General features: G+C 39.6%; 1 protein-coding gene across 1 annotated transcript in view; it reads right to left on the bottom strand.

Annotated features, from left to right (window-relative positions):
* LOC134332791 (PALM2-AKAP2 fusion protein) overlaps window positions 1-20705 on the bottom strand; it is a 101518-nt gene that overhangs the window by 70466 nt on the left and 10347 nt on the right. The window contains exon 2 of the mRNA XM_063014598.1: window positions 13813-13858. Coding sequence (XP_062870668.1) covers window positions 13813-13858 — 46 coding nt within the window. The remainder of the gene's footprint in view (window positions 1-13812; window positions 13859-20705) is intronic.

Here is a 20705-nt window from a genome sequence, read left to right as displayed (position 1 = left end):
GCCAAACACATTTATTCATTTCATTTCCAATGACTGCTTTATTCTGGTCAGGGTTGTACTGGGCCTGGCACTTTCTTGATACACTGGGCACAGATGAGAAAGGAATGCGTAGAAAAAATACAATCTTTGCATCCGTAGACTCAAAATGTTCATATTAAAAATACAAAACAAAATTGTCAAAAAATTATGTCTATAAATGTTGGATTTGTACTGAAATCAGCCCATGGTATTCTGTTCTTATGGGTCTATACACAGCCAAGCAGCCACAGCCATCTGATAAGTGGCAGAGTGATATCTCAAGCATGCTCTCGGGTCTTATAAACTACTCCCAGACGAGACTCTAAAAAACTTGACATATCCTGTCCCTCACACTCATGGGTTTCCCTATCAGCATCATTTTCCCACACTTCCTTCTAACCATCTATTGAGTCATAGAGAGCAGAATCAGATGCAGAGACCAGTTTTCCTTTCAATTTTCCCCCCATTTGTGAGTCTAGGATTACATGTGACGTTCTGTGGTTTACGTGAACACATATGAGGATGTGACTAAATTCAACTCACAAACAAACAACAACAGGAAATCGCTAAATGGTCAATGACAACCCCATTAAATAAATAACTGCCTGCCCAAATTTCAGCAGCATTGATCACATTAAAGCATTTTCTATATTTCATAATTGCTGTTGTACTCATTTACAGTAGTTTGCTACATTAACAAATGTACATAATCTCAGAAACCTTTGGGATCATTTAGTTGCTTTCTTGCAGAAGTCAGGTTTTTATTGGTTAGCAGTGATTTCCTCCCTGCTACCTTGCTATTAACAGCTGGGGCTAGAGACAACTACAGTTCTTTAACTGGATTGCTGTGAAATTGTGTTTTTGGGGTTAGACAGCTGTAAAATAATGACTCTGACTGTAGTTCAGTGGAATCCTAGAGTCCTTAAAATGAAAGATTCACTTTTGCAGTTGATATCTGTTAGAACTATGCTTTAATAGCCTTTAAAAAAGTTTACCAGAGTTGATAGTTTGATGAAACATTCTGTGGCAATAGGTCTGCCAGCAGGTGACAGTCTGAACTGGTTTAAGAAAGACTTCTGACAGCTTTACCCATACGGAGCTGTACAGTCCAGCATCAAGGATGTATAAGGATAAGTTGAGGTCTACCAGGTTGGCAGTATTTCCATCCAGGACAAACCAACAAGTAACATTTTTAGACTAAACGGTTATGCTATACGTGTACTAATAAACATAGCAACATTTTGTGTTAGCACAGTGGTCATAAAAAACATTTTTATACTCTTTTATAAGCCCAATATGTGTGGACTGCCCAAAGGAAGCTGGGGGCTAAAGCTTTGAATAGCTCTAATGTCCAACAGATGAAGGTTTTTTCCCAGTAAACACTACAGATGTTTCACTTCCTGTTCTCTAACTGCATAAAAAACTCAAAAAGCTGCATGTTGCAACATATGTAGGCTATTTTTGTTCTCTACCTTCTGAACAAATACAACCCCCCCCCAAAAACAGCAAACACATGGCTGCATTCCAGGTCTGAGCTGCAGTGCTGGGCCCAGATCCCTTGGGTGTTCTCATGAATGTGCGCTAATATGGAATCCAGATGTGAGGGATACACAGATGTGGTTGAAAACTGTACTCTTATGTCAGCCATTGCTCGGTGGCTGCTGTTACTTAAGGTGAAATATAAAAAGACTTCAGATCGGGAATGAAAAAACAGTTCTGGTTTAGAAATACATGTGCAAGACAAGTGAACTGAAAAAGTCTTTATTATTTTGGACAGAGAACTCATGGTAATGATTTACCCCTGAACAAACATGGAGGACAGACTGCACACCCAAACACATAAATACACACACAAACACACACACACACACACACACACACAGTTGAATCAACAAAGAACAATGAAAAACAACAATCCTACTATTAACCCTTTCTTGGAAAGGGGTATACACTGATCAGCCATAACATTAAAACCACCTGCTTGTTTCTACACTCACTGTCCATTTTATCAGCTCCATTTACCAAATAGAAGCACTTTGAAGTTCTACAATTACTGACTGTAGTCCATCTATTTCTCCACATATCTTTTTAGCCTGCTTTCAGCCTGTTCCTCAATGGTCAGGACCACCACAGGACCACCACAGAGTAAGTATTATTTGGCTGTTGGATCATTCTCAGCCCTGCAGTGACACTGACATGGTGGTGGTGTGTTAGTGTGTGTTGTGCTGGTATGAGTGGATCAGGCATGTGTCAACTCACTGTCCACTCTATTAGACACTCCTACCTAGTTGGTCCACCTTGTAGATGTAAAGTCAGAAACGATCGCTCATCTATTGCTGCTGTTTGAGTTGGTCATCTTCTAGACCTTCATCAATGGTCACAGGACGCTGCCCACAGGGCACTGTTGGCTGGATATACTTATGGTTGGTGTACTATACTCAGTCCAGCAGTGACAGTGAGGTGTTTAAAAACTCCATCAGCATTGCTGTGTCTTATCCACTCATACCAGCACAACACACACTAACACACCACCACCATGTCAGTGTCACTGCAGTGCTGAGAATCATCCACCACCCAAATATTCTATTCTATTCTATTCTATTCTATGTGGGGGTCCTGTGGGGGTCCTGACCATTGAATAACAGGGTGAAAGCAGGCTAAAAGTATGTAAAGAAATAGATGGACTACAGTCAGTAATTGTAGAACTTTAAAGTGCTTCTATATGGTAAGTGGAGCTGATAAAATGGACAGTGAGTGTAGAAACAAGGAGGTGGTTTTAATTTTTAATTTGAGTCATGCCTTCTCATCCAACATCAGTCCCTGACTTTACAAATGTGTATTTACATTTACTGAAGGGGCACAAATTTTTGTGCCCTGCTAACAAAAAAAAAAAGAGATTGTGGTCTGGTCTGGTTTTGGCTATGTAGTGTGTGTACGGTTGGAGAAATGCATTCATCAAAGGGTTAAGGCCAAACCATGCCAAGAAGTAGTAGTCTGCCTGTAGATTGATTTACTATTAATGCTTTCTTGGCACGTTATGAGGCTCATCTGAGCAGACATGTCTGAGCTCTCCTTAATCCTCAACTTATAAACCTTATCTGATGATTACCAGCTTGGCAGGAGCAGCGTCCTCCACTCTAGATATTTAAAAACAGGACATCAAGGCTGTGCCAACGTCCTATAGAAGTGATTAATTTCCTCTGTTTCAGATTAGAATTTAGCCAAACGTGCTTTTATAGCAGATTAAATAAAGCCAAAAATAAACTCAAGTAAATACAGTTACTTAAAATAGGTAATCAAATATAAGTACTTGAAATTATTACCCGAGTAAAAAGAAGTAGTGAACAGGGGCACAGAGTGGCAGTACCAATACATCTGGAACAGATATTTTTAAAGAAGGAGTGAAGAGGATAAAAATTAATAAATCAATAATTTAAACTCATGTATTATCAATGGCTTCACCCTGGTCAGCGTTGTGGCAGTTTAGTTTCCGGGAAACACCTGGCGAAAAGCAGGAATATCCCGGACAGGGCACTAATCCATTGCAGGTCTTTGGCCAAACTCTTCACCCTTCCAGGTATTGACTGGTTGGCGACTGGTCAATAATAACACTGTGGTGGGCACCGAGCTCCCTTGTTTATTATGCTAATTGTTAATGTCGTATCTTGTCATTATTTTCAATAAAACTTAAAAACATCTCCCCTAGGTGAAGAGCATTTTTGCCAGTAATTGCACGGATGAGCTTAAAACTATCTTTTCTTTTGTTTACTCTCTTTAGGGAATTCCTGTGTCAAAGTCTTCAGAAAACTCTCATCTTCCAAAACAGGCAAAAGGTGGATGAGGTGGATGAGATAGACAAAAAAGAGGCTGATTGAGAGCCAGGTTCCAATATCAGTGCCTGACCTCACTTACTTACTCTCTTAACCGCTTATACAATCAGGGTCAAGGCACACAGTAACACCCTGGACAGGGCGCCAGTCCATCGCAAGGCAGACACACACACACACACACACACACACACACACATTCACCTTTATGGCAATTCAGTGACTGCATGATTTTGGACTGTGGGAGGAAACCGGAGCTCCCGAAGGAAACCCACGCAGACACGGGGAGAACATGCAAACTCCACACAGAAAGGACCCGGACCGCACCGCCTGGGGATCAAACCCAGGACCTTCTTGCTGTGAGGCGACAGTGCTACCCACCGAGCCACTGTGCCACCCAGTGCCTGACCTAACAAATACTATTTTAACTGAATGCGCTCAAGTACCAGAAGGCACACTCCAAAATTAAGGTTTTGAAATAGATTGTCTAATCAGATCATCAGGTGTCTAGATACTTTTGGTCATGTAGTTTATGTAGATGTTATTAAGTTTGGCAAACAGGGAAACATTGTGCAAAGCTAAGAGTCAGAGTTTGGGGCACTAGTATAGAATGCCACCTTTCTAATAAATCAGTTGGGGTGGTCTGAGTAAATGTAAAAGGAGTACACAGGTATGTACCATGTACCTCTGCCTCCTAGCATGGGCATTGCCAAAACCTCTTCCAGCTGACAGCAAACCAAAAAAACTACAGAGCATCAGAAAAAATTAGCTGAAGTCCAGTACATTTAATTGACTGGCCAAAAATGTTTATAGATATAAACACTTATTAGGTGTCTGGCATGGTTATTCTCTGACCTAGAGACTAAAAAAGGCGTTAGTTTATTATTTATCACATGTATGCTTAAATTTCTCTGTGGAATGGCATCAGCCTCCACACCCAACCCAAGTCTACTGGAAAACAGATTCCTTGCCAAGTGTGCTGTCACATTCTGAATACCAAAGTTTGGATCAAAATACAGACTAGGCTAAAGTCAACTCCGATCATCCAGCATACAAGACACATTCCTTTTTATGGACACCACTGGTATGACTAGCATGTTACAGTACTGGAATAAGGTCAAGGCTGATTTAGCCATGTCTAATATCTTGATAAAATGCTGCATCTGTACAAAAAAAAATAGAATAATTGGACAAAAGAGGCTTTGCATGACAGCAGATAATATCCACAGGAGCCTTACGTTAACCATACGTAAGCCTGAACAATGACTATTTTGTTTTGAGAATTAAATTAAAAACATCTGACTTGTATTAATGCATTAATGTTTTAGTTTCCATTATGACAGCACGACCCAATCACGTATGAAATCTACAGGAATGTTTACTAAGATCTGTGGTTTAAAATCCTCACCAGCACAAGTCTATTGGGGATGACAACCTGGCAGACTTTACTATGTGCGGGTGTAAATCTTGGCAGACTTGGCAAACTTAGGCATCTCGGTGATGTTCTTGGCAGTAATTCTTGTAAACTATCTTTACTTAATGACTAGTGTAACTTTCCACAGTAAAACTGTTATATTGTTTGAAAACTTTTGGTTTGAATTTGCATGAACTATTTTCTTAATTTTTTTTCCTCAGATTGCACATTCCAAAAGTAGTTTTTCCAAATTGGATCTACAGTATAAAACTGTGAACATTGTCATATGAAAAGAAAAAAATCTATGTTTTAACTAATCACTTTCTTAACCGCTTATCCAATCAGGTTCACGGGGGGTGCTGGAGCCTGGAGCTTTGCAATGGGTGCAAGGCACACAGTAACATCCTGGACGGGCATCAGTCCATCACAGGGCAGACACATATACACACCCATTTACCTATAGGGCAATTCAGTGTCTCCAATTAACCTGACTGCATGTTTTTGGACTGTGGGAAGGAAACCGGAGCTTCTGGAGGAAAACTACGTAGACACGGGGAGAACATGCAAACTCCACACAAAAAGGACTCGCATTGCTTTTATCAGAAAAGACAATTTAGGGTCAATCACAATCTGCCAATAAATTAAGACCACAGATTTTATTGGATCGCTACTGTACAGTGCTTAGGAAAATAGATTTCGCCCCTGAAGCTTTTTTCACATTCCAAATGTATTTTTTTTTTTATTTGACCCTTTAAAACAGTGAGTGTTGTCAAATAAAAAAAATCAAACTTCTATCTAATTACTATCAGCTAACATTAAGTGTTTATACTCCTCCTCTTTGCAATGTTTATAAGTATAGTACAGACTGTCCACAAATCTGTAAGTATACTACAAAATTTGTACTACAAAGTTTATACTAAGTAAAAGTTTATACTGACATTTTAATGGCACTGAACATAAACTGGAGATAAGTTTGATTCATCATTAAAAGTAAAAAGAGTGACATTAAAAATCACACTGCCTAGTTATGGCCACCCCTCCTAATGTAGTAAACCTACTAGATGAACACACAGTAGCTAGATGTCACAGTAGTTGTTCAAAGCTGCAAAGATCAGTGAATGTGGCTGAAAGAGAGATTATAAGAGTTATTTGGATATTTAATCATATCCAAGGTATAACATCAAAAGTGGATTTTAATGAAGACTGAAAACAGCTTATACTTGCTTGCAAATATTTCTAATAATATTTCTTGAAAGATTTACAAACCAAGGAGCAGACAATCTTGTAAAGCTAAAGTTTTTTCAGCTTGAATTCCAGTTGGCATGCAAATCTAGCAATGATGTCCACATTATTGTGTAGCTGTGAAAGATTGCACAACCAAGTATTAACCTATGTTCATTACTTAAACTAGTTTCTTAATTAGGGGAGTAATACATTTTTGTTCTTTTTTAGTTCCTATCGAAAAATGAGTGCCTAACTGAAACGAACAAACAATTTCAACTGATTCAAAGCCCAGGTTGTGACAATTAAATATGTAAAAAGGGTTAGGCTAGCACTGAATACGCTTTTTAATGCAGTTTAGTTTTACTTGGAACGTTTTCACCAACATTCAAAGGTTATGTGCTGCAATTACACATAGATTTCTTGCCAAGTATGCCAGCACATTCTGAATACCAAAGTTTGGATCAAAATACAGACCAGGCTAGGGTCAACTCAGATCATCCAGCATGCAAGACACATTCCTTTTCATGGACATCTCTGGAATGACTAGTGTGTTATAGATACAGTCCTGGAATGAGGTCATAGCTGATTTAGCTGTGGCTAATATCCAGACAAATTGGACGAAAGAGGCTACGCGTGACAGCAGGTAATATCTACAGGAACATTTCATTAAACAGACATTAACCAGACATTCTTATTTTCCATTCCTACTAAATAATAAGTGCCTAATTGAAAAAAAATAGGCTAAATAATTCAAAGCCCAGGTCATTACAATTATATGTGTAAAAAATGGTTAGATTAGATTAAGGCTGAATACTTTTCAAGGCAGTGTAGTTTTATTTGGAACATTTTGACCAACATGATTGAACACTGGTCACCCAGTTTAGCCACTGTTCCACTGAGGGTGACGTGCTGCAATCACACACTTCATTAAGTAGGAGTTTTGCGACGTGTCAGTGTAAACTCCAGCACTTTGACGCCTCCACTGGCAACTATGCTGACCTTTCTAATGACTAAAACATCCCACAACTCCCTGTAAAGACAAACACAGTGCTTAGAAATAATTACAGCAGTATCCCAAATTTCCACTGTGATAATAAAAATGCTTCTATTTTGAATGATTCACAGGTAATTAATTTATTAATCCAATGTATTTCATTACAGATCTCAAACTTTAAAGCTTTGCAACAACTACTTGAAAACCAAAGACTATCAATGAGTGCTGACTTATGTACTTTTCTCCATAGTAAGCTGACCTAAACCCTATTAAGCATTTATAGGGCATTTAAAAACAGAAAAAGCCAAGAATCTAGAAATATCACAAGAAGCTCTTTGGAATATTGGGAAATCAAGCTGGGAGAATGTAGATTCTTAGATTTTGCACAAACTTGTGAAGTTCATGCCAGGTCAAGTGCATGCTGTCATTACAGCAAAAGGACAGCAAACTGAAATGTTCTAAATTTTAAGCCCTTAGATAAATCAGGTGTGTCACGAGGAAGACCAGCTTGAAACTCAAGGACTGGAACGCAAACCAGCACTCCAGTCTGGAGCAGCGAAAACACATTCTGTGTTTCAGGCTTTATTTAGTGATAGTGTAAATCTGGGTGAGAATGCCAGATTCACCCCTGCGTTCAGCTAAAATAACGTTTTAATGCTACAGCATACAATGACCCTAACACTATCCATCACATTTGCGATGTGGTTGTAACTTAATCCAAGGAAACAGTAGCACTTGTACCTGTCCACAGTGAAAGTTACAGATAATAACAGCAGGCCTTGTTATCAAAGCAGACAAAATTACTTATCTCTGTGTACTAAAATAGAGCAGATAAACCTATACTCTAAGACACTTGAGTTCAGACACCTTACATTACCTAAGCTAATATATATATATTTTTTTCTCTGTTCACATGATAAAACTATAAGAATTCTTATATGTATATATGTAACCATAAAAAGATTTGTGTTCTTAGGTTTTATTTTAAAACCAAGTATACTCAGTATACTATAGCTTCACCCTGCATTTGGAATGTGTTGCTGTATCTAGTTACAACACTTAAATGTTTTGAAATGATCAAAGTCTTGCCTCTGTGGTTTCTTACCAAGGTCACAAAGGAAACCCAAACTGTCACCTAATGGTAATTGGAAATTTGTCCAGATGGTCAAATATAGTTCAAAATATGTGAGCTTTGCCATGGGCTTAGAGGCTACTGTTCAAGAAAAAGCCCCTACTCTGGAAATGAGCCAGACTCTGCAGTTTTCCATCCATTTTTGTTTAAGGTTTTGCTGTTTGTTTCACTATTCGTATGTTATGCACTAATGGAAGTCATGCAACTATTCCTTGAACCCAAGGTGCTACAGAGCCCAGCTAAAAGATGCTTCCATGCTTCTCCTTTAATCTATTTGAATACTCCAGCCTCTCTATGCTGGCTAACACAGGGTCTGTGTGGAAACCTTGTGAGCTGTCTAGATAGACAGCATTTTACGCCATCATACATGCTCCTGACAAAAAGGCTGTCTAAATTCTTAGATATGTTAAAATGCTGCCTAAGGTGGCTTAAATCTAAGTGATAATCTGACTGAATAACAAGGTAGCATCCAATGCTTCCTCAGCCATGAAGGCAATCCCAACATTCAGTGCAGCACGACTTTCGATTTTTTATTAGTATAAAGGTGTACAAGTGTAATGCATTTGTAAATTCGGGCTTGTCAGTGACAATTTAACTGTTTTCAGTACACAGAGGGAGATGTTAGCTGGCCTGCTAGTGGGTTGTGCCGCCTCAGACCATTGGTTTGAATGGCCTGAAGCTAAATGTGTTAGCTTAGTAAGCAAAAAACTATGATGATGTAATCACTGTCTAAGGAGCACATCTAAATAATTTGCCTTGTGAGAATTTTCTCTACGTAAGCAGCTGCCTAGATAGGCAGTAGGCAACAAGGCAGCTCCCTAAGTTTTCAGACAGACTCACAGCTTCTGCTAAATTTAGCTGGTCATAATGGTGGCCCTGCCCTTCCTATCATAATCTCTATGAAAATGGCTTGTGCAGAAAGTTGGCTTGTGCAGACCTCAGCTGGCATGTAACCACCTCTGCAAATTTGTTTGAACTGCTTGCAGCCAGTGTGTAGACCAGACTAAACCAGGGAGATATTTTAGCCCATTCACCCTGTCCTCCACCCAGTGATTCTCATCTAATGACCCAGAAGATTGTCATGCTGGTGGTATCGTCTCATTCTTTGGACAGCCTGTGCCAGAGTTTTGGCTGTAGTACGCCTGGACAGTGCCAGAGCTCAGGCTAAGAATTGTGGAGATAAAATAAACCAGAGGCAGTGAACCTGAGAGTAAGTGTTTACTGGCACCGCTAAAGCACAATTTAAGAAAATGCCCAGCTGCTGCTCTGCTGGGATGCGATAATCACCGGTTGGGAAATGTAAAGAGAAAACTGGTGGAAGTTAGGTCAAACATTAAATTTGGCAAACTATACATAGTACTTGTAGTGTTTAGTGCCAGTGATGTAATGGTGACATATTATTGCTCACTTGCAATGTGAAGAACCTTAAAAATGTATACATTCGGGGAATTATAATTACTGCCAAATTAAATCCCACCATAAATACAGACTTGGACTTGCAGAAACAGAACTGCCCTTGAAGTGCTTGGACTTTCAGCAGCCCACAGTCCTTTCACTTGTTAAACACATGGGAAATAAAGCAGGCCTAGAATAATGACATGGTTTGAATAAAACCCACTGGTTTCAACTGGTTCAAGACATAAACTTTTGTTTTCCAGGACAAATTCCTGTACTGTGCTCAAGAGCTCAATTTAAACCATGAGACGCCAAGAACTAGACAAGCCAGTGCAAATGCAGATTGGCTGCTTTACATTGCACCTAGATGCAAGGAGGTAAATCAACATGTGCATTCCCTGTGTTGGACTGGCAACTTGCCCCCTAGCTACCGTTTACAGGAGGCACCAGTTCTATCATGAACCTAATAAGAATAGGTTGCTACTGGGCAAGCCATGAAGACCAGAGTTCAAGTTTCAACTGCAACAGCGACTCCCACTGTCTAGTTGAGTCACCGGCTTGAGTGGTGGAAGAGTACAAATAGCAAAGCGCCAGACCCTACAGCCTTTATGTGACTGTTGGAGACTTAATTACTGATTTTTCTTAAAGTTTATGGCACTATTCCAGCACAATTTAAAGACACTAATGTAGGCTTTCAATATATTCTTGAGTGTTGAGTGCATGTGTGGCATACACCAAGAGAACAGTATGGGCCTAAATTCCTGACCCATGCAGTTAGAGGGTGCTTATCATGATAAGAATGCATTTTACAAGCATGGTTGGGTCCACTTGCCCTTTTTAGAAGATGCACACAAATATAACTGATTGCCTTATTGGTCACATGGTCAATCTGATGAATCACATTTATCCTAATAATAGTGGTTTCTTTCTGGAGGGCAAAAATTCCTATCCAAAGATAACTGGATTCTTTAAATGGTTTAGTAAGTAAGAAAAGTGTAAATCAAATTTGATTGAGCTTTTCAATCAGCAGTTCTCAACCCAGTTGAGCCTAAATAAGATGTTAGACAGTGCACTCCACCACCATCATCTAAACAGCAGTTGAGAAAAAAAAAAAAAAAATGTGTTTAATCATCTCAGCACATTTAAAAAGACTAATAGAATCCAAACAAAAGCACATCACGTGTGAACTAGGACCTGAGGTGGAGCAAATCCTTACTAAAACCATAAATTTGTCACTAATTCATCTGTAGATAAGCAGGTAATGCATTATGTTACATTATGTGTACATGTGGTAAGTTCTTTTGTTTTCCCCGTGAGCTTCATCATGTAGTAAAACTGCACTCATGGCTACTTGCTCATGCTAACCTGATGCAGAGAAACCTAATACGAGCCCCTTACTCATTCTACAAGCACATGGAAAGTTCTTAATAATTTATTACTCTTCAGCAGACAGCTAAGTGATATGAAAAAGCCAGTAGCCTGTTTTGCATTTTGCTTAAGTTTTAAGAAATTTAATTGCTAACATTATAGTTCAGCAGATTGTATTCATTAGTGAATGTAACTCTGCTGCCATGTACAATAAAAAGAAGCGGGTTTGTTTTTCCCAGTGCGTTGGCGTCAGGAGTTGGCAGCTTTTAAGACGTGACAGGTCAAAAAACAATGGAAACCCCCTCTTTATATTAAATCTAAGCTAATTTGATTCATATGATTTTAATCTGCAGCTGTCTGCCTACGCTACTGATAAACTAAAAGATTCACTTTCAAAACAAAGACTCACCAAGCACTTCTAAGAAAACTTAATAATAATAATAATAAACTCCACACACCTTTAGTTGTTAAAACCTAAAACTGGTGACCTTATCGGAATATCTCCCGGCCCTACCAGTGGATTTCAGGAATTCCTGAAATCTAAGTAACATCATATAAGCCAACAATACCAGTCAATAAGTGGTTGATGTGGTATGAGCTACTCTTGTAATTCCATTTATGTCTGCCTGCCATAAATGTAAACCTGTTTAACAGCAGTTAGGCAGCCTGCAAGCTAATCTGGCTGATGATAAACATTGGTAATAACAATATATTTTATTAGTATGTAAAGTTGTGATGCAGCCAAAATCAATAAAATATACGAATCACATTCCAAACTCATTGACTGGCTGCAAAATAGATTTACTTTGCATAATTTGTGCACAAATAAATGACTAGAGTATTAAACGATTGTCTTTTATCAACTCACTGTGTACAGGGCAGCTGTAGCCTAGCGGTTAAGGTACTGGACTAGTGAACAGAAGGTTCCTGGTTCCCCCACCATTGCCGGGTTGCTACTGTTGGGCCCTTGAGCAAGGCCCTTAACCCCCAAGTGCTCAGACTAAGTCGCTTTGGATAAAAGCGTCTGCTAAATGCCGAAAATGTAAATGTAAATGTTTTATCTGTACACATTCATATTTAAAACACTTTCTTTGTGCTTCTATTTTAAAGTTTCACTTACGAAACAACGGTACAATAGAAATCATTTTCAACCTTATTTTTAATCAGAGGATTTGCTCAGCAGTAGGAAGTGATTAATTCCTATCGTTGCTTAAGGAGTTTTTTTTGTGCTATTGAATACCCTTGTGGAGAAGAGTCTGCTCTCTGGTGCCAGGGCTCTTACTCATTTACAGATGTAAACATGTGCACTCAGCTCTTGTGCCGCTGCTGGCAGACCTATTCCTAATTCAATTATTCACACTTCCTCTGTCTTACTTAAGCACTAGCCCTCTCCACACTTAACCTTTAGCATAGCAGATAACATCCTGAAGTCATTAACCTGCTGGAGGCTAGCCTTTAGCAATTAGATCTGAGGGACTATAATGACTAGTATTTAACTAAACAAACTGAAGGTTTCTCTTTGTGAATACAAATTAAGCAATTGAGGGGCTTTGCTCAGGGCAACAGTGGCAACTCGGTGGCAATGCAGCAACCTTCTGATTGTAGTCCAGTACCTAATCTGCTGAGCTACCAGAGCTCATATATGTTTATATACAAAGTGATCCATACACAAGTAAATGCAATTAACCTGAATCCAGATGTATTTAAATCTCTCATCTAGTTTAAATAACTGCTAAAAAGATCTGTAATCATTTTCCAAACTACTGTAATACTAAATTTGAGAAAGTCTTCTGGTATTGTGATATATTGTCAAACGTGGACCTTACGTTCTATAATACTACACTATGCATCCATTAATTTTACATATACAGCCCACGTCAACATTAGTACCACCTCTGCGTGCAATGTGTATGCCTCTAAATCGCAAAGATGCCAGCACCATGGCTAAAATAGTTCTCCATCTGTTGCGTGCCACTTCAAATTGCACTAATGCCTTACGACTGCAGCCAAATTTAGGCACTCCAGAGTCCTGACCATCCTAAGTGGTAGCTCCGGGGTTAAGGTGCTGGACTGGTGATTGGACGGTTGCTGGTTCCAGCCCCACAACTGCCAGTGTTGCCACTTTAGAGTCCCTGAGCAAGGCTCTTAACCATCAATGCTTAAATTGTAATCAGTAATAATATTAAGTCGCTTTGAATAAAAGTGTCTGCTAAATGTCTCAACTGTAAACTTCAGTCCTTAGGTTTGTTACAATGTTCTGTCTTGATGTGTATGCACAATATTTAGTCAGAAAGCCACACAGAAAAGGTTTGAACCTATTAAACTAAAGCTCCAAAACCTCACCAGATGTACCGAAAAAAGGTAACCAGTACTAGAGCAGTTCAGTGTTATCATCAGGAAAAAGGGAGTTAGAAGAAAAACATAGAAGCTGTGAACTTACCGCCAGGGCCTGGAGCCTTTCCTTGTGAAGTTGAGCTTCATCCATCCTGGAAAGACAAAGATTGAGTTCTCAGTAACTGATACACTCTCTCAGGTACAGTCCAGCAGTAGGCAGGATGGGGAATAATGATGGAGATCCACTCAAAGCTTTGATTGTGTACTGAAATCCAGTCAGACTGTGTACTGAGGACAAGTTCCTCTCATTCCCTAGCCATGTGTCTGCCAGATTGCCTTCTCTCTCTCTCTCTCTCTCTTTGGGTCTCTCTCTCCTCCCACTACCACCCTCACAGCTCACAATCACAGGCCATGTATGTGCAGCAGGAGAAGGCAGCTGGGAGGGAGGGAAAGATAGCGAAAGCTTGGTTTCCCTCCTCCTGACGTTTCACACGGTGCTGCTAGGAGACAAGCATGACTGTCACTGAGGAGGAGTGAAGGAGGAAGGACAACAGCATGTCACACCTCACTTATCTGCTGTTGCTGCTACTGGAAAAAGCGAGAGTGCTGAGAGGAAAACGGTAGGCGTGGCTGCATTTCCCTTGGGATATTACCTCAGAATTGTTTTATTTAAAGCAGCCTTACGATCATCTACCGGGAACCTGTGAAAGGAATCGTCCAGGACTATAGCAGAGGTCAGGACTTTTAAAACCGGACCTGAAAAGGTTCTATAAAAATTACCAAGGGTCAGAAATCATTTGCCAGAAAATATTTAGTAATTATAATTTAAAAACATGCAAAACAAACTCCAAAATATACTATAATATAAGTCAAAGATTAGTATACACCTGTATACTAGTATACACAGTATATTATAATATAACATACAGGGGTTTCCATACCTCCTGCAACTGTTTTTTTTCTTTTTCTTTCTGTGAGTAAATAATTGAAACATATTCCCATTAGCTAAGAGGCACCTGCTTCTGCTTTTAAGCTGCCAATTCTGAAGCAGGGACTTATTACTGTGTAGCAGCTTTAAGCCCGTGGCAATGCTTGCTTGACTGAGTGCAGTTTGTACTCATACTTCAGCAGCTGACTCATTAATGGCAGTCCAGTTTTATGGTCGTTTTGGTTTACACCTAGCCATCCAGACAAATTTCCCACACAAAAGCACCCAGGTGGCACAGCAGGATATTCCGCTAGCACACCAGCGCCGAGATTCTGAACTTCTCGGTTCGAAACTCAGTGTTGCCACCGGTCGGCTGGGCGCCATCTAGCGAGCATAGTGCCTGGCAGTGCCTGCAGCAGACATGTTTCTGCTAGGGTGGGATGACCAGACTATGTGAGTGGGGTCTTCAAATGCAGTGTAAGGGCCCTGATTTGCAGATAGAGAGGCCTGTGCAGAGTGCATGGGTGAAAAAGGGTTCCGCTAAGGGCTGCGCAATATACCCACCTTGTCTGCAATCTCGGATCCCCCAGCAGTGGAAGACAAATGGACTAAGAGAAAATAGATAAATAAAATAGAAAAAAAAATTCCCACACATGGGAAAATTGGGTTTCTTCCTGACTAAGAAAAAGATCACCATTTATGTACTTATATTGGTTGCAGTCAAACAATCCCTAATTACATGGGCACAAACAAATCACCATTTTGGATAAAACCATTTGCTTTAATATGGAGGTGCCCCCCATTACCAGCAATGATAGTCTCCACTTTCTAGGAAGGCTTTCTACAAGATTTTGGAATGTGGAATGGTGGAACTTGTTCCCATTTAGTGAAAGGAGGACTTGTGAGGTCAGGCTGATGCTAGCTGAGAAGGTCTGGCTTGCAATCAACATGTCAACTCATTCCAAAGGTGTACAATGGGGTTTGAGGCCAGGTACCCTAATCAGGATAAACCAGCTGATAGAAGAATAAAATAGATTAATTTAACAAAGTATTTAGTTTCTGAATTTTTATGACTTGTAAATCATAAATTGGTTGTAAAGACACAAATCAGTTGTCCTCAAAGCTTGAATATCAACACCAACAGTTTCAGCTATTGGCTTTTAACAGCTTCCTCATGATGGTTGAATTCCATTTTTACTACCGTAACTGTGAAGCTGAAGGGGGTAGAGGGGGAGCTCTAAGGAGTCAAAGAGCAGGGCGACCAACCAGGCTTTTCTCCCAGCCTGCACTCTCAAGTAGAGGAATACTAAAAGTCCTTATATGGAGAAAAGGCTGAGCTCGGCGCCTCAGTCTGGAACCCAAATTCTGGAGTGCAGTGTGTGTGTGTGTGTGTGTGTGTGTGTGTGTGTGTGTGTGTGTGTGTGTGTGTGTGTGTGTGTGTGTGTGTGTGTGAGAGAGTTTTTTGGAAAGCTTGTGGAAATAGTTAGAAATTTACTGGATGTGATTCCAACATAAATGTAGAGCAAGATGTAGAGCAGTTTTTATTAGACAGTAGTCAGGGTTTCTCGTTACCCAATGCATTATTTACAGGCCTAGTTGTATCAGTCATGCTCAGTGTTTCATAGATGAATGCAGAAGTGGCCTCTCTAGCATCCTTCAGCTACAAACATTACCATGCTAATGACTGTTTATATGTGTAACAGCAAAACACTTGATGGTATTGACCAGCTAAAGCTACTTCAAATGATAGAGGTTAGATGAGGTCTAAAATGTTTAGTAAACCCACAACAGCTAGAAGATATATCAGTGTTTTTGGCTTTCCTAATGTAAACCAACACAGTCACCTCCACAATTACTGGCACCCCTGATAAAGAAAGAAAAGGGATTATAATAAATTCAAAATTTGGTGAATTAGCTTCTCATCATCTTACAGATCTTTCCAGGATCTTAAGAACTCTTGTACACTCTCCTCTTTAGCTTACCCCCAAGTATTTATGAAGTTTAGATCAAGATGGCAATACTTAATTTTGCGTTCAGTGGACCATTTTTATGTTGATCTGGACATACATTTTGGATCATTGTCCTGCTGGAAGATCCAATAACTACCCATTTTTAGTTTTTGTCAGACAGATGATTCAAAATTTACCTATATTTTATGATGTCATGATGTCATGTACCCTAAAAAGGTTCCCAGGGCCTTTGGGGAAAAATACAGCCCCAGAACATTGCAGACCCCCAACATGCTTTACAGTGGACATCAGGTTCTTTTCAGTGTAGTCACGCTTCTGCTTGTCTATGTGAACCAAACCCATGAAACTCAAGCAAAAAGCGCTTGTGCTGATTATGCTTTAAGAAACAGTTTGCAACTTTAGGCAGTCCCGTACATTAATTCTAGACGTTTACACTTCACAATACTAGCTGTTGCCTCACAGCAAGAAGGTCCTGGGTTCGATCCCCAGGTGGGGCAGTCCGGGTTCTTTCTGTGTGGAGTTTGCATGTTCTCCCCATGTCTGCATGGGTTTACTCCAGGTGCTCCGGTTTCCTCCCACAGTCCAAAGACATGCAAGTGAGGTCAATTGGAAATACTAAATTGTCCATGTCTGTGTTTGATACAACCTTGTGTAAACTGATGAACTCTGTATAATGAGTAACTACCGTTCCTGTCATGAATGTAACCAAAGTGCAAAACATGACATTAAAATCCTAATAAACAAACAAAACTAGCTGTTTCAGCTGTCCATGGCCGGTCTTACATAGCACAAATTTAAGAAATTGGCTTCTTAGAAACCCTATGATCCTATGATAGTGGCGTGTTATAAGACAATTAGCTTTCTAGCATTACCCTAGTTGTTTAGTTTAAAACCTGTTAAAAATGCAGACTTGACTCAATAACTAAATGTGGTGTCCACATATATTTGACCAGAATATACAAAATGTATTGTCCTAACCTGTAGTTAGAATAACAATGACAGTAAAGTAGACGAGCCTACTAGAAGGTCAACATGGAAACAGTGCTTCAATATGCTGCCCAGCCAGCTTGTACATGTCCATACTGCACATGAAAAAATGAGCTCCAAATATTTATTTGCCGTGATATGGATGATGTAATATTTCACAATGATTTATGAACTATATCCATAAATGTAAACAATGGAAAAGTTCAAACCAAGCACAGCAAGTGGGTGGCATCCCAAAAATGATGCTTAATAAGGCAATTTCTAATGTCGCATTAATAATTGAGCAGGAGAAGCAATCCAGCTTATCATTCAAGTGAAAGAGTGGTTGCTTTTCCTGCTGAGTAATTATTATCATGGGACATCTTGCCTAGCCAAGTCTGGCTTCAGTCAACTAACATTAGTCTGATGAGTGAGTACCAGAAGTGTACTGTAATAAACCAATGGCCATGTAGGATGAATCATAGCATGACATTTAGGTAGGGATCATTGAATGATTGTACTGGTGCATAAAACTAAATGTTGGCAGATAATTCTCTAGCAGTGGGCTGAAATAGTTCGGTCTTGGAAGTCTACATATATTTTAAGAAGCACCTAACAATTCATGTATGAATAAAATGCCAGCAATTAAAGGTTGAGCCCTACAGTGGAAAACTGGTAGTACTGAGGCTTAAACCAGTGACCGTCCAGTGAATAGTCCATATGTAAAAATAGGGGTACCCATCACTAAATAAAATAATTACTGAGATAAATGTTGAGATCAAAAATCTCAGTATGGGTGCCCAGGTGGCACAGCCAGATAATCTGCTAGCACACCAGTGCAAAGATTCTGTGCCCCTGGGTTCAAATCTTGGCACTGCTACCGGTTGGCTGGGGATTCTCCAGCAGGCACAATTGGCTACCGAAGTATGGGTGAATAAGAAGGTATTGGTGGACTGTGCACACTTCAAAGAGAGTGTGTGTCAGGCGGATATACACCCTCCTTGAATGCCGTCAGGGTCCCAAGCAGTGGATTGGCTATGCTAAGTTGGAGCAAAAGGGGGTAAAATGCATTAAAAAAAACAAAAAAACAAACAAACCCAAGTTTGATTACTTATATATTATAACTGGTACATTTATTGACAACAGCTATAGCTTATAGACTTTAAACAAGTTTTAAGAAGTGCAGATCGTGTCTCAGCTATGAAGTGAAGTGCCAGAGAAGGGCTATACTGCTTTATTAGATCAACAAGATAATCAAACTTTCTTAGAAATAGTGTTTAAAGAATTCTTAGCACATCATTACACAGAATGCTCTATTACTAATCGCCTTCTGGTGCTCACACAGCAAAATTTGATCCATCTTGTGAATAATAAATTGTATTGGCAGTCACCTCTGGTGAGGAGAAATTTCTGGTAGTTTACATAGACGAAAAGCCACAAAGTATGCAGCACTGTACACTCTAGTTTTACACTTAAGAGCCCTTGTGAGTCACCTTTTTAAAAATGCTCAGTTAAATCATTCAGCAGGCCCCTGTGTAACATATTTTGCTGGATGTTTGGCAAGGTGTGTTTTGAAATCCAGTACAGTAAGGTAACTTGTCAGCACTGCATGAAAAAATGGAAGGATGCAGACGAAGGGAAAATTTAATGTTTAACCCCATTTAATTACCTTTATCCTGCTGTTCCTTTAGGAACCATAATGCATTCTTTTAAATTGTCCACATGTGAATAACTGTAGAAACATCTCACACATTGTTCTTTTCAAAATTTGGAACCCAAACCTTTACAGTACAAATGGGCTTGGTGTCAAATAACAGTCTTTCATTCTGACCAGAGTCAGTCACTGCCGACAGATGCTTCTGATTGGCTGGTTTATCATTGCTCGCAGACCCCGGACGCTGCGTCATCAGCCAACAAAAGCCACTTTGTTACTCTGGCACAGTGACCTCATCCCACGAGCCAGCGTAGCAAGCAAATGCTTTCCAGATGTGCAAAATCTGGGAATCAGAGACCAAATAAACAGAGTCAATGGCTCTCAAGCTCTTAAAGCAAAACACACTAGTAGTAAATCGCTGTCTGTGTGTTTCAAACAGTGGCAAATTAACAGTTGCACACTGTCTGTGTCATTTCAACACCTTATATCGCTTGTTTTAACTCCTTAAACTACACCGACAAGTAATAATAATCAGTTATTTCTTCTTTGTAAATGCATATATGCAGCATATAGTGAATTATATGAATTATATTGAATATTAGAATTGTCTCATATTTGCACTTTGCTGTTTTACCGCACCGTTCAAGCCGAGCGCTGAATAAAGCGGCAGTCACACACACGTTGAGTTTAAGGGTACAAGTTTCTTGACAAAGTACCTAGAGTTTAGAAGGACATCGAGTTTCAAGGATCAAGTTTAGGGGACGTCGAGTTACAAGGTACCACTGTATGTGGAAATCTATCTAATGCTTTAAAAGCATACATGGATCTCAGCTCAGGGCTGAGTCCTCTAACTGCCAGGTTACCTACTGTCTGATTTTCTTGCTGGTGTTTTTTGGCTTTGGTTTTCTGATTGGTTATGGATCCCCCCACACACCCAGTTGCAGCTATAACAATTTTCATTCATCCAAAAAGACTTTTCACATGATTTTGGAGAGTGTCTGAATTAGAATTTCTGCCTATTCAGTCAAAAGAACATTTGTGAAATCAGGCAGTGATGTAGGTCATTTTTGTGCCCTGTGCCCATAATCATGCTGGAACAGAAAAAGACCTTTGGCAAACTGTCACCAAAGTTGGAGTCATATAATTTATTTATGGCTGAAAAACCTAAACTCAATTAGTAGGAGTGTCCATATACTTTTGTCTGTATATTTTCATTCAGTTATTGTAAAAGATCATTTATTTACATGGTCTATTTTTGGGTTACCTGCTGAAAACAGATTTTCTTATTTAAGCGGTTTTTCTAAGCAGAAGGGACAACCAAGAGAAAAAAAAAATCTGGCGCGTGACCCAGGAAACGTGATGCACAGTAACTCTGCTTTTTCTCCCATGGCCCTCTACTTGGCTCTGTATTTATGAGCGAGTTTATACTGTACTTTGTCAGGCTCTTGGCAACGTAGTATGTCTGTGCACATGATGTAAAC

The sequence above is a fragment of the Trichomycterus rosablanca genome, chromosome 18 (assembly GCF_030014385.1).
Source record: "Trichomycterus rosablanca isolate fTriRos1 chromosome 18, fTriRos1.hap1, whole genome shotgun sequence".
NCBI lineage: Eukaryota > Metazoa > Chordata > Actinopteri > Siluriformes > Trichomycteridae > Trichomycterus > Trichomycterus rosablanca.
This window is presented reverse-complemented; position numbering and strand designations above follow the sequence as displayed.